The sequence below is a fragment of the Oncorhynchus clarkii genome, chromosome 6 (genome assembly GCF_045791955.1).
Source record: "Oncorhynchus clarkii lewisi isolate Uvic-CL-2024 chromosome 6, UVic_Ocla_1.0, whole genome shotgun sequence".
Taxonomy (NCBI): Eukaryota; Metazoa; Chordata; class Actinopteri; order Salmoniformes; family Salmonidae; genus Oncorhynchus; species Oncorhynchus clarkii.
The window spans coordinates 20,670,560-20,685,276 of record NC_092152.1 but is presented as its reverse complement, the minus strand read 5'-3'; the positions used below and the strand labels follow the sequence as shown (position 1 = coordinate 20,685,276).

General features: G+C 37.9%; 1 protein-coding gene across 1 annotated transcript; it reads right to left on the bottom strand.

Annotated features, from left to right (window-relative positions):
* Positions 1 to 5,545: 5,545 nt before the first annotated feature.
* On the bottom strand, positions 5,546 to 14,316 carry LOC139410748 (ras-related protein Rab-27B-like). The gene is made up of 6 exons (XM_071156214.1): positions 14,225 to 14,316; positions 10,625 to 10,802; positions 8,040 to 8,125; positions 7,812 to 7,915; positions 6,977 to 7,100; positions 5,546 to 6,536 (listed from the first exon to the last, which is right to left on the bottom strand). Exons 2-6 carry the CDS (start codon positions 10,775 to 10,777, stop codon positions 6,350 to 6,352), a joined length of 654 nt encoding a protein of 217 aa, XP_071012315.1. The 5' UTR covers positions 10,778 to 10,802; positions 14,225 to 14,316; the 3' UTR covers positions 5,546 to 6,349.
* Between the last annotated feature and the right edge of the window lie 401 nt (positions 14,317 to 14,717).

The window sequence follows — 14,717 nt, the reverse complement described above, 5'->3', positions numbered from 1 at the left end:
ACCAAGCCATAGACTGAATTTAATTACAGTAAACTTTAAAGTACATGTATATTGTTGTTATCATCATCATTAAGATTAAGAATTAAAGATGCACTATGCAGAAATGGCTCTGTCATTTCCTGGTTCAAAAAATTTGAATAGTTTGCCTAACTTCAGTTTATGTGATAACAAGCAAGTATAGTGTAGATAATTATTGTAATATCCAAACCTCTGTGAAATATATTTTCCATAACCAAACATGTTGTATTTTTAGCTGTTTGAAGCTGGTGTAAAAAAACGAAAGTAATAGAGGCAAAAACAAAATTTAAGAACGGGAAGCATAGAAATAACGCACCTAGAACAGATCTACAGCTTCTTAGACTTGCTTTTCAATGTGAATTTGGTCGGGTCCCCAAAAAGTTACATATTGCAGCTTTTATTTTTAAAGTGCCTGTGTTCTGTTTAAATTTCAAATGACTTCAAATCTTATATTTTCAAAATACGATAGAAAATCATAGTGATAAAAGTTAAAGGGATTTCACACTGGGATGCATACAGTAATATATATATATATATATATATATATATATATATATATATTATGTATTGAACCACCTCAAATGAACATTACTTCCTATCTTTAATCAATAACACATCACTATTGTTATGATGTAGCAACACAGGGAAACATTTTGCATTCTACCACATAGACATTACTTTGACTTTTTAACCAGATATTGTTTTGATTAATAATTATAGCATCTTGTACAAAGAGCATGATACACTATTGAATGACATTGCATGTAAGAGACTAGCAAATGTTCAAGGCTAGTTTTATACAACATTTTTGAAGGAGATTATGTTTCGAGGGGATACGGTGTTTTTTGTTATTATTTGTGCTGATATTTTAATTGAAATATCATCAGAAACTTTATATGAAAGTTGTTTTAAGCATAAATTCCTATCAAACCACTGGGACCAAAATGATTAGTTTTCCCTTTCTGAATGAAAGAACTAATGTAACTTTATTTTTTATATCTCTAGATTATCTTTACTTTTCTCAGCAAAATGTTATATGAAAAATATCAAGTCAAGCTCCACTATGTTAGAGGATTGGGTATGGATTGGACATTTTTTAGTACTTAACCATTGATGTCAGTACAACGACTTTGCTCAAATGGTACAACATGATATCCACATGACTCACAGCACATGCACTCATTGGGAAGGTGGTGACCCTGCTTATGAGTTCAGATTTACTATGCTCATGAACCAGATCATTGGTTCTTTTCAAGTTCTTCAGTCTTAAATGGATGGTGTATGCCCACAGAAGTATTTTAGAACATACCAATTTGTTTTCCCATCATAGGACTGTCTGTCATCATTATTATAATACAAATATATGATACTAATATGCCATTAGTTTGCTAGGTAGTACTTTACTCTTAGTCCATACCCTGATTATGTAGATTAGATTTGAAATGTAATTAGATCTTTCCCTCTTAGAATGTTTCATATAAGTAAATATACCAACGAATGCCCATTAAAACTAGACATGTTAATTTATCTGAATGTAACATGATTTGAAATGTTGGCTTAAGTATGGCAATGATGTACAACAATATCTTTCATTCGATGGAGGTTTTTTATTTGATGATGTGTCGACAAATGATTTCCTGAGATAGAAAACACTTGGATTGTTGTGTGGTATATTTGTCTTTTCAGTCTCATCTAATAGGTTCTGTTGGTGATTTATACTATTTGTGCCGCCATGAATGTCTTCCTTTGACTGCTTCCATGTACTGATCATCACCAAAGAAGACTATTGTACTGCTCACATGAAGGGAATTTATTCTCCCCACATTTCCTTAGAGAAAAATGTCCAATGTGTGTGTTAGTGTGTGCCAACACTTTTGTTTTCAAAAGGAATGGTACCAACAGAACCCAGTGGCATAGCACAGTTTTGCAGTCCCCCCAGGTCTAAGTTTTATAGCTAATTTCATGCTATTTTACAAATTTTTCCATGAGGCTGTGTGAAAATGTTGCTATTTTAAAGCTCAGGGATTCTTGAAAGATGGGACAATCTCAACTTTTTCCCACAATTATTTGTCTTACTATTAATAACATTTGAAATATACATTTTGATAGACCAAAGTAGCAGCTAGCGTACCATATAAAGGAAATAGTTTTTTTTCCATAAAATAAAACTAGCTGGATTTAACTCCATCTGACACCATAAAAGGCATTTAATTTGTACAATTATTGACCAACAAGTGTTTAACACTACAGTTTTTTTTTTTTTTTTTTTTTTGCAAGGGCTGTCTCAATCCACCACATCGGAGATGTCGCCGTGTTTGAGCTGTGTTTGTCAGTCCATGAGATATCCCGATAATTGATATTCTCAGAAAAACCTCTGTAACGTTCGAAAGGATTGGCTATTATTATGACCCCTCTATGGAAAGATGAGTCACAAACACAATGGTGTTCTCTGTTTTGTTCTAACCCCGACAAGTATCACAGGACTCGTCTGAAATCGGTACAGCCGATCTGCCAACTTCTGTCTGTAGCGTCCAAACAGTTTGGGCTACACACTAATATGACCCCTCTGTGGAAAGGTGAATCTCTCACAAACACATACATGTTGGTTTGCTCTAGGATGCCCACAAGCCTCACAAGACTCGTCTGAAAGTAGCAGGTACCAGTTATTTTTTTTATGGAAGAACTGTATATATGGAGATAGTTTAGTGGCTAAAATAAGGGGTTAAATAAAAATAGTTTCCTGATCTTTCTTATATCTACAGTGGGGCAAAAAAGTATTTAGTCAGCCACCAATTGCGCATGTTCTCACACTTAAAAAGATGAGAGAGGCCTGTAATTTTCATCAGAGGTACGCTTCAACTATGACAGACAAAATGAGAAAATAAAATCCAGAAAATCACATTGTAGGATTTTTAATGAATTTATTTGCAAATTATGGTGGAAAATAAGTATTTGGTCAATAACAAAAGTTTATCTCAATACTTTGTTATATACCCTTTGTTGGCAATGACAGAGGTCAAACGTTTTCTGTAAGTCTCCACAAGGTTTTCACACACTGTTGCTGGTATATTGGCCCATTCCTACATGCAGATCTCCTCTAGAGCAGTGATGTTTTGGGGCTGTTGCTAGGCAACACGGACTTTCAACTCCCTCCAAAGATTTTCTATGGGGTTGAGATCTGGAGACTGGCAAGGCCACTCCAGGACCTTGAAATGCTTCTTATGAAGCCACTGCTTCGTTGCCCGGGTGGTGTGTTTGGGATCATTGTCATGCTGAAAGACCCAGCCACGTTTAATCTTCAATGCCCTTGCTGATGGAAGGAGGTTTTCACTCAAAATCTCACAATACATGGCCCCATTCATTCTTTCCTTTACACGGATCAGTCGTCCTGGTCCCTTTGCAGAAAAACAGCCCCAAAGCATGATGTTTCCACCCCCATGCTTCACAGTAGGTATGGTGTTCTTTGGATGCAACTCAGCATTCTTTGTCCTCTAAACACGACGAGTTGAGTTTTTACCAAAAAGTTATATTTTGGTTTCATCTGACCATATGACATTCTCCCAATCTTCTTTTGGATCATCCAAATGCTCTCTAGCAAACTTCAGACGGGCCTGGACATGTACTGGCGTAAGCAAGGGGACACGTCTGGCACTGCAGGATTTGAGTCCCTGGCGGCATAGTGTGTTACTGATGGTAAGCTTTGTTACTTTGGTCCCAGCTCTCTGCAGGTCATTCACTAGTTCCCCCCATGTGGTTCTGGGATTTTTGCTCACCGTTCTTGTGATCATTTTGACCCCACAGGGTGAGATCTTGTGTGGAGCCCCAGATCGAGGGAGATTATCAGTGGTCTTGTATGCCTTCCATTTCCTAATAATTGCTCCCACAGTTGATTTCTTCAAACCAAGCTGCTTACCTATTGCAGATTCAGTCTTCCCAGCCTGGTGCAGGTCTACAATTTTGTTTCTGGTGTCCTTTGACAGCTCTTTGGTCTTGGCCGTAGTGGAGTTTGGAGTGTGACTGTTTGAGGTTGTGGACAGGTGTCTTTTATACTGATAACAAGTTCAAACAGGTGCCATTAATACAGGTAACGAGTGGAGAACAGAGGAGCCTCTTAAAGAAGAAGTTACAGGTCTGTGAGAGCCAGAAATCTTGCTTGTTTGTAGGTGACCAAATACTTATTTTCCACCATAGTTGGCAAATAAATTCATTAAAAAATCCTACAATGTGATTTTCTCCAGATTTCTTTTTTTTTTTTCCTCATTTTGTCTGTCATAGTTGAAGTGTACCTATGATGAAAATGACAGGCCTCTCTCATCTTTTTAAGTGGGAGAACTTGCACAATTGGTGGCTGACTAAATACTTTTTTGCCCCACTGTATCTCTCAGATATAGGAGAGACACTTCAGAACAATCGTCCTATTAATTATTTTGACTGTTTATTCATGTTTCATCATATATATATATATATATATATATACACACATACATACACACACACTACCAGTCAAGAGTTTTAGAACACCTACTCATTCAAGGGTTTTTATTTTTACTGTTTTCTACATTGTAGAATAATAGTGAAGACATCAAAACTATGAAATAACACATATGGAATCATGTAATAACCATAAAAGTGTTAAATAAATCAAAATCTGTTATATTTGTAGTATGTACTGTAGTACGCTACTTATATACTTCAAATAGCCACCCTTTGCCTTGATGACAGCTTAGCACACTCGTGCCTTAAGGGGTCCTAAAATTCAAAATCAAATAGTTAAATTATCCTTGGTATGACCATCTTAAAACAAGGGGTCTTTATGGTATAGCTGGCCCTGCTCATTCCTAATTAATTTAGCATTTTAGACAAATCTGACAAAGTTGACCAAATCTCCAGACACAAGTTTTGAGATAAATATTAAAGTCACAGAGGGCTATTGAAAGACACATATGTTTTCAATTAATATCCATTATTTTTTAAAGTACTTTTTGGGAGAGTTTGAAATGGGGATCCTTTGCTCCGGGACAAAGGCATTTCCAGGCATAGAGCCGACATGGAAACAAATAATATTGAAAGTATATTGAATATTACCCCACAAAAAGGTTTTCCTTACATAATTTCGCTAAATATACATTTTAGATCAAAGAATGCAACAAAATCACTTTTTCAACTATAAAAAAAAAAGTTTCCTGCTGGACAAGGATTGCCCCGACTTTCAAGAATTCATGACCCAATTTCCTGCTATTTGACACATTCTGCCATGAGGCTGAGAGAAAATTTAGCAGTACTAATTTAATGTAACAAAAAAATGATGAATGGCTTATGTTTTCAGTACCATCTGCGTGGCCCGACCAACCTCCGGGAGTTTGGGGCCCCCCAAAGCTCAGGGGTGTGTGTGGCGTTTTTCTTGTTGCTATGCCAGTGATAGAACCCCGGAATTCCTATAGGATTGCAAATCACCAAAAGTTTGCGCTTGTATGCATTTCTTTGATAAAGATAAAGCAACCAGACATTTTCCTGTCAAAAGGCAATCATTGGTAAAACGGACATTAACTTTATTTAAAGTGACTGCATTTACTCCGAAGACTTTGTATTAAAACATATTCAACTAATTTTTGTCTGGGTTGACAGTATTTATGGGCTCTAAACATGTTCTATACTTTATTCAATGTGCATGACAATTTTGTTCCACTAATAATCAAGCTAAACACCAAATGTGCTCCATGTCATATAGAACTCATGGATCCTGTAATGCACTTTGCTATCTCGGTTTGTGAAACAGAATAATAAATTTTCTCATTCACATTTAAGGAAATAACCATGATTGTTAATGAGTTGTTGCATAATCTGTTAGGATTATATATTGTCAATGATAAATGTATGTACCTGTATTTTCCTTCCATCAATGCTTCAATCTGTCAAATAAAATACATAAAAAAAATCTCTGATATACAACTTTTCTTCAAACACTTCCCATTAGTATTTACCTATTTAGAATCACACAAAGCTTAGTCAAATTGCAAATATCAGTTTGAGATGTACATACACATGGTGCTCTCATTTACTTTGAATCATTTTACAGTATTAGATTGTGTGTTCTTTTGCTCGTTTCATATCATTAACATACAGTACATGTACAGACTCAGCAGGTAATGATGACCAGGTTGGGAATATATAGCTTGAGTGTGACAGTTATCAATCCAGACAAACACACATTAATGCATAAGAGGATAATACACTTCCTATAAATACTGTATGGGATAATTGAACTTTCTAATGTAATAATACTCCCCAGATGCAATAGTTACACATTTGAATGGATGGACATCCCTACATCCTAACAGGCACACCTCCTGCTGGTGGACGTTTCAGCCGTGTCGTTAGTGGCAGCACTCCCATTGGCAGCCTCTGACCCAGGCCCCTCTGTGCTCTGCTCCATGCGTCTCATCACCAGGTCCAGCAGAGTGGTCACTGCCTGGTCCACCTCAGCCCCTGTGGCACTACTCGTCTCAAAGTAGGGGATACTAAGCAGGAAGGGAGGAACTTATTATACTGAACACTATACTGAATAATGAATGGATAAAGAACAGTTAACTTTCGGTTTATGTATTATTAAGGTCAGTTAACTTGTGGTTTATTTCTAATAGGGTCATTTCTAGTTTAAAGATGCTTAAGAAGATCCATAGACCTTGGCTTGTAGTAGATCACGGATTCCTTCCTTGTAAATTAGAGGTATTAAAATAGTGAGCCTGTTTCCAGCATTGGATCTGGATCGGTATAAATGCTTTACAGTGGTGCTGAAGGTATGAACTCAAACAACCTCAGTTCATGTTAAGGCACTGGAGAAGTTAGCAGTGCCAATGGTAAAAGGACTAGCCAGTCATTTTATTGCATTGTACGGTCAGATCAGATTTCAGAGGCAGCAGAATTTTGTCCTGAGCAAGCAAGTATTGATCTCACTTACCCATATCTGTCCGCCAGGTCTCTGGCTTGTTTTCCTTGTACATCTCTCAGGTTTTTAAGGTCTGCTTTGGTGCCAACTAAGACTATGTCTGGACTGTCACAATAGGCATTTGCCTGCAGCTGACCTGAACAATCATAACAAGACATAATACAATTTCAGTTATTTATGGATATGTCAATTCATATTTGAATCACAGCAAGCTACCAAGATAATTTACTATAATGCCCAGTGGTGAAAAAGTACCCAATTGTCATACTTGAGTAACAGTAAAGATCTCAATAGAAAATGATTCAAGCAAAAGTGAAATTTACCCAGTAAAAAACCTACTTGAGCAAAAAGTCTAAAAGTATTTGGTTTTAAATATACTTAAGTATCAAAAGTAAAAGTATAAATAATGTAATATTCCTTATAGTAAGCAAACCAGAAGGCACCATTAAAAAAAAATGTATATAATTACGGATAGCCAGGGGCACGCGCCAACACAGATATCATTTACAAGCGAAGCATGTGTTTAGTGAGTCTGCCAGATCAGAGGCAGTAGAGATGACCAAGGATGTCATTTTGATAAGTGTGTGAATTGGACAATTTTCCTATCATTTTGGGTGTCAGGGAAAATGTATGGAGTAAGAAAAGTAAATCGTTTTCTTTAGGAATGTTGTGAAGTAAAAGTTGTCAAAATATGAATAGTAAAGTAAAGTACAGATACCCCCAAAAAACTATTTTTACTTAAGTACTTTACACCACTGATAATGCCAAATACAAAACTGAAATACCCGATCAATGTGGTAAGTCTGGTTCTTAAAGGATGTACTAAATGGATGATTCACAGACATACTCATCCAGTTCCTGACATTCAGAAAACTCTGCTGATTGGTTAGATCAAACATGAGCAGGAAGCCCATGGCATCTCTGAAGAAGGCTGTGGTGAGACTTCTGAACCTGGAATTTATACAATTACAACAATGTTCAAATGCTGGTAAAGTGATGGATGTGGACTATCATTGAAAATCCTTATCTTACAAAATTATACAAAATGTACTGTCTGCTTGTTTACGTGGCCTACCTCTCCTGCCCTGCTGTGTCCCAGAGCTGTAGGTGCACTTTAAAAGTCTTCTCTGTCGTTCCATCAGAGCCAGTCCCCAAATACGTCTGAAGACATAAGATGTCAAATAAGTGTCATATCAAGAGCTAGGACCAAAGACATACTCTTTGGCTCTAGAATTTGTTTTACCAATCCAACATACTGTTATAATTAGCGGTCCAAGTCCCGGAGTGGCTTGAAATTACAATTGTTAGGATTATTATTATCCTATTTTTGGAGCACTATAGCGCTTAAAATGGTAAGACCTATAGAGACCAAACTTGGTGGGATGGTGTACGTTGGTGGACAAATACATCTGGTTAATACGGGTGCAATTCAGCCAAATGGTGCAACTCAGGCTCCCGAGTACCACAGCGGTCTAAAGCACTGCATCTCAGTGCAAGAGGTATCATTAAAGTACCTGGTTCAAATCCAGGCTGCAGCACATCCAGCCGTGATTGGGAGTCCCATAGGGCGGTACAGAATTTTCCCAGCTTTGTCCGGGGTAGGCCGTCATTGTAAACAAAAATTTGTTCTAAACTGACTTGCCTAGTTCAATAAAAACTACTTTTTAATTTTAAAAAAATGGTGGCACTATAAACAACTTTTGACTTCAAAAGGTCAGCCCCGCCTCCCCATTTGACCTAGTCACAGAATTAGGTACAAAGGTTTCTCTTTACCCAATAAACACATTTTCCTATAGGACCAATGACATCACCATGACGGATCATCTGACATTTCCAAAATGTTCAACTTTTTCTCAGACACCGCTAAACCGATTTCCCAGAAACTTGGTGTACAGCATCTATAGACCAATATCGTTATATGCTCCATAAATTAAGTTGATTTCTTAAAAGTAAAGTGAGCCCCGGCCTGACAATTCAAGTCAATCTTGGAGGAAACAGAGACCCCTCCTGGCCATTCATCTCAATACTCTACAATGTTACCCGAAGTGTGCACTTGTCCACTACCAACATGGAGTACGTTTACACGCACACTAATAAATCGATATTAAAGTGATTATGGCAGTATGCAGATTATGAAAAAGTAATGTAAACACCTTACTCTGTTTATCTTAAATCGGCATGAGGTCAAAATCGAAGTTAGCGTCAGCCGATTAAAACACCTGGTTTTCTGAGGATTCTTTCTTATTATTAGGACATGTAAACGTCTTAATCCGCATTCCAGCGGTGTCTGAGATATGCGCAGATCGGCGAGTTAGGAAACAACTGAATGTATGCGTCTTAGACGTAGTTTTCACATTCAAACTTTACATGATCGAACTCAGAATCAAATATGCTTCCCAAAAATAACATGGTCGCTGTAGTAGAATGTTAACTTTGAATGTTGATTTTCTGCATTAGAGTGCATTATATAAACAGCATTATTAGGGAAATAGTTCTTCTTGCAAAGCTTGTTTACGTTTCAATCAAACTATTATATTAATCTGACTATCCACAACCACAATAAATCACATTATTGTTTACATGTAACCATACGTATGGATTCAAGAGTATAAAATTGGTGCGAGTACCAGGGATGAAGTCAGGACCGGAGCCCTTTAGATTCAGACTAGACTTTCTAACACCCAGACCGAAGACCAGTGGATCGAGACCATGACCAAAACAAGACCAGTTTAAATGGGTAAAAATAAGATCCAATAGAGTAAACATGAGTAGTTTATAGTTCTGTTAAGTTCAGTACATTTTAGTCATTTAGCAGACACTCTATTTCAGAGCAATTTAAAGTAGTGAGCGCATACATTTTCATACTTTTTCGTATTGGTACCCCGTGGGAATCTAACCCACAACCCTGGCATTGCAAGCGCTTTGCTCTACCAACTGAGCCCCACAGTTCACCATAGTTTAGCACAGTACAGTATGTTTTATTTGAAACTTTAACTAGGCAAGTCAGTTAAGAGCAAATTCTTATTTACAATGACAGCCTAGGAACATTGTGTTAACTGCCTTGTTCAGGGGCAGAACGACAGATGTTTACATTGTCAGCACGCTACCCACATGGTGGTCCTCTGTAGCTCAGTTGGTAGGGCATGGCGCTCCGCAAGTTGCTTTGGATAAAAGTGACCTGCTAAATGGCAAATATTACAGTGTTACAAGATTGAGTCAAGACTGGAACCTGCAATTCATACATACACGCATGCTCTTCCACAGTGTTCAACCCATTTTTTTCTGTGACCATAGGCCTTCGTCTTGTAATACATGACAGCCCAGGTTCAAATCCCACCACTGCCGGTTTCAGATAGACATCCCTAGACAGTGAGGGATTGTTGGTGTTGTACCTGAACTGAAATCTATGACTTGTAAAATAAGGCAGAATATTTGATAAGGCGAGAAAGGCTTGGACCCCAGGTCATCGCTGCTTGCAGCTATATTTGAGTTGATACCCTACTATTTCTTGTAAAAAACAAATCAACTGTTCAACCTTTTGGATTTGCAGAACCACATTATCATAAATTGGAAGCTGTGGAGCAATGATGACTGAAAATGAATTTTCTCTTTGAAATGAATGTCATAAGCTACACACTGGAGTAAAGCATCACGACTCACCACTCTCTTTTCCCTGAAGTCTATTCCCACTGTGGTGGTGAACTTGTGGTTGAACTTGTTGTCTGTGTACCTGTAGAGGAATGTGGTCTTCCCTACTCCAGAATCCCCTACCGACAGGAGCTTGATCAGAAAGTCATAATCCCAGTCAGTCATTGTGCAGCCTCGTACTGAACCTGCCCTAAAATATTAAACAAAAGTACCATATTATGGTCATATTCTTACTTGCATGTAACATGCTTTTGCATAGAGAACACAACTACATTACATACATTACTGTAAATAGTGGTACATTCACCATTATTATAGTAACAATAAATACAGTTGAGTCACTATTACATTGCAAGGACTTCAGAAGATTCTATACAGGTCTTCCAGAGGACATTACAGGCTTAACTAATTATATAATTGGAAACGGTCATAATATACAATGTAATTACAGTACTGTTAATATAGCCAATATACTGCAAATTGCCTTAACATTTAGAAACAGGCAAACACAGGTCTAACAGAACACATAGCTGAAATTCCCAATGAGTTGCTTCATGATCACAGGGGCATAAGGTTCCGCCCCTTTTTTCTCCCAATTTTCACCTAAAAGGACATACCCAAATCTAACTGCCTGTAGCCCCTGCCTGAAGCAAGGATATGCATATTCTTGGTTACATTTGAAAGGATAACACTGAGGTTTGTGGAAATGTGAAAGGAATGTAGGTGAATATAACAATAGATCTGGTAAAAGATAATACAAAGAAAAAAAAGTTATTTAAAAAAAAAAAAAAATTGTACCATCATCGTTGAAATGCAAGAGAAAGACCATAATGTATTATTACAGCCCAAGTGCAATTTAGAATTTGACCACTAGATGGCAGCAGTGCATGTACAAAGTTTTAGACTAAATGAATTAACCATTGCATTAACCATTGCATTTATGTTCAAAATGTTGTATCAAGACTGCCCAAATGTGCCTAATTTGTTTATTAATAACTTTGTTAAAAATTGTGCACTCTCCTCAAACAATAGCATGACATTCTTTCACTGTAATAGCTACTGTAAAATGGACAGTGTAGTTAGATTAACAAGAATAAGCTTTCTGACAATATTAGATATGACTATGTCCTGGGAAATGTTCTTGTTACTTACAACCTCATGCTAATCGCATTAGCCTACTTTAGCTCAAACGTCCCATGGACAGGACGTTTTAAAAGCTGATCAGAGAGGAGCTAGCACATGACTTGACCCAGCTTTCACATGATCAGTCAAGTGGCTGTCCTGTGTGAGCTGTAGGAAAACTCAACTGTGGCTTCTATTGATGCGAGGAAATTCTTTCATTGTCCACATACAGTATAATCTCAGAACTTGTGCTCCTCTTACTTATTCAGTTACACCGGTAAATTTTTATTTGAGAAATGAAATGACAAAGTATAGTGTAGTCTGATGGATAGAAAGGTCAAGTGGAAGAAAATATCAAAAAGGATGTTTACATTTTTATATCATTACCATCATGGACATCAATTGACCCATTACGAGTTGAGAAGTCTAAAAAGCACAACCTTCTTGATTATTTCAAATGTTTTGTTTATTTGCAATCTGTGTCATTCTTAAGAGGCCTGTCATGAGACTCCTTAAACACTGAAAAAGGGATGAGATGCCCTCATTAAATACGGACTCATTACCCGTGTAGATTATATAAAAGATCCTTGCTCCGTTCATCTTTCCCTCAATTATGAGTAGTCTCCAAGTCCCTGCCGCTGGAAAACATGCTACCACCATCATTATTCACCGAAGGGATGGTGCCAGGTTTCCTCCAAACATGACGCTTGGCATTCAGGCCAGAGTTGGATGTTGGTTTCATCAGACCAGATAATCTTGTTTCTCATGGTCTAATAGTCCTTTAGGTGCTTTTTGACAAACTCCTAGCGAGCTGTCATGTGGCTTTTACTAAGGAGTGGCTTCCGCCTGATTAGAGTGCTGCAGAGATGGTTGTCCTTCTGGAAGGTTCTCCCATCTCCACATATGAACTCTGGAGCTCTGTCAGAGTGACCATAGGGTTCTTGGTCACCTCCCTGACCAAGGCCCTTCTCCTCCCTCAGTTTGGCCAGGCGGCAAGCTCTAGGAAGATTCTTGGTGGTTCCAAACTTCTTCCATTTAAGAATGATGGAGGCCACTGTGTTCTTGGGGACCGTCAATGCTGCAGAAATATTTTGGTACCCTTCCCCAGATCTGTGCCATGACACAATCCTGTCTCGGAGATCTACGGACAATTGCTTCGACCTCATGGCTTGGTTTTTGCTCTGACATGCAGTGCCAACTGTGGGACCTTATATAGACAGGTGTGTGACTTTCCAAATCATGTCCAATCAATTGAATTCACCTTCCGACAGGACAACAAACCTAAGCACAGTAAGACAACGCAGGAATGGCTTCAGGACAAGTCTCTGAATGTCCTTGAGTGCCCAGCCAGAGGCCGAATTTTAATCCGATCGAACATCACTGGAGAGACCTGAAAATAGCTGTGCAGCAACGCTCCCCATCCAACCTGAGAGCTTGAGAGGATCTACAGAGAATTGGAGAAACTCCAAATACTGGCGTGCCAAGCCTACAAGCTTGGCACGCCAGTATTTGGAGTTTCTCCCATGTCATACCCAAGAAGACTCGAGGCTGTAATCGCTGCCAAAAGTGCTTCAACAAAGTACTGAATAAAAAGGTCTGAATACTTATGTAAATGTATTATCAGTTTCTGAAAAACAGTTTTTGCTTTGTCATTATGGGGTATTGTGTATGTGAAAACCCCCCAATTTAGTCCATTTTAGAATAAGGCTGTAACGTAACAGAATTGGTAAAAGTCAATGGGTCTGAATACACTATATATTGTTTTATAATATAATAACTGAGAACTAACAATCACCAAAATAAAAGCTAAACAGTCAGGGGAATTGAAAATGAATAAAACATTGAATTTAAGAGTATTGATTTAGTTATTGAGTTTGACAAAAATAACACAGCATTAGCCATGGCAAAATGCATATAATTGCAGGAAATTATCCTTAAAAACTGCAAAATTTGCTCTCAGCTCCATGGCAAAATATGTTGAATTGCAGGAAATTAACTTTAAAACTGTAAAAATATATCTCGGCTCAGAGGAGGATTTCTGAGAATTGCAGGAAATTGGCTTAAAAATGCAACAACAAAAACCACCAAGATGGGGGCCTCTAAAGTGTTCTGCTAAATGCAGCCAACCTTGCCCAATACCACGTGCTCTGCCACGCCCACCACCACAGCCCCTTTTTGATCCAGAAAAAAACCCAGAATTCTGTCAGTGGCATAGGTTTGTGATGCCAGAAATATTTGAGCCATAGAACAAAATCAAATCAATCAATATGCAAATTCTAATGATGATAAATGGCCATTATGCACATAAGGAAAGTCTCACGTAGCCTTTTCAGAAAATGTAGGCCAATGATAAAGCCCCCAAACAATATAGTGTGACAGACAACACAATCAATGCCTGAAAGACTAAGCCAATATGCCACACACTGATGCCGCTGAATAATTAGATGAACTTTACCAAGATTTGACAAAAACAAATAAATTCAGTCTTACCGATTTAGCCGGAGGTACTGCCAACTTCCATTCAGGGAGCTCAACCCGTGCTTGGTAAACACATAGTGGGGGGAGACATGCTGTTGATTGAACCTTTTCCCCTCTCACATGCTATAAGGGAGGAGTTTCCAGCTAAAAAAAACAACCACAGAGTGCGGTGTTCACAGACCTTGTGCTTTCTGGTATTTCTCAGGAGAAAAAAAAAGAAAAACTGGATTGAGGCCCTGTCCACAAATAATGTCCTGCTGTGGATTTCAGTGGAACTCAGCCAACTGTAAGCTTTGTAAACCCCTTAAAAGGCCCCTTTTCCCACTTATTCTTCTGGAAGCTCAACAAGTAGGCTAATCGTTGGCTAATAAAAAATAAAAAGTATCTATTAGGAAAAATGATGAAGTCAACTTGTGGGGGGAACATGTATTGTGTCATCCACTGTATGTAGATAATTTTTATAGAAGGTCTACACTAGATAAACTGTATATTAACCATATGACAC

What these genes read in the sequence shown, in the direction of transcription:
- LOC139410748 (XM_071156214.1), bottom strand. Translation starts at nt 10,777, where the DNA reads ATGACTGACTGGGATTATGACTTTCTGATCAAGCTCCTGTCGGTAGGG. An exon ending in GACACAGCAGGGCAGGAGAG is followed by an intron (nt 7,916 to 8,039) that starts GTAGGCCACGTA and finishes TATAAATTCCAG; the next exon opens with GTTCAGAAGTCTCACCACAG. An exon ending in GAATGTCAGGAACTGGATGA is followed by an intron (nt 7,101 to 7,811) that starts GTATGTCTGTGA and finishes ATGATTGTTCAG; the next exon opens with GTCAGCTGCAGGCAAATGCC.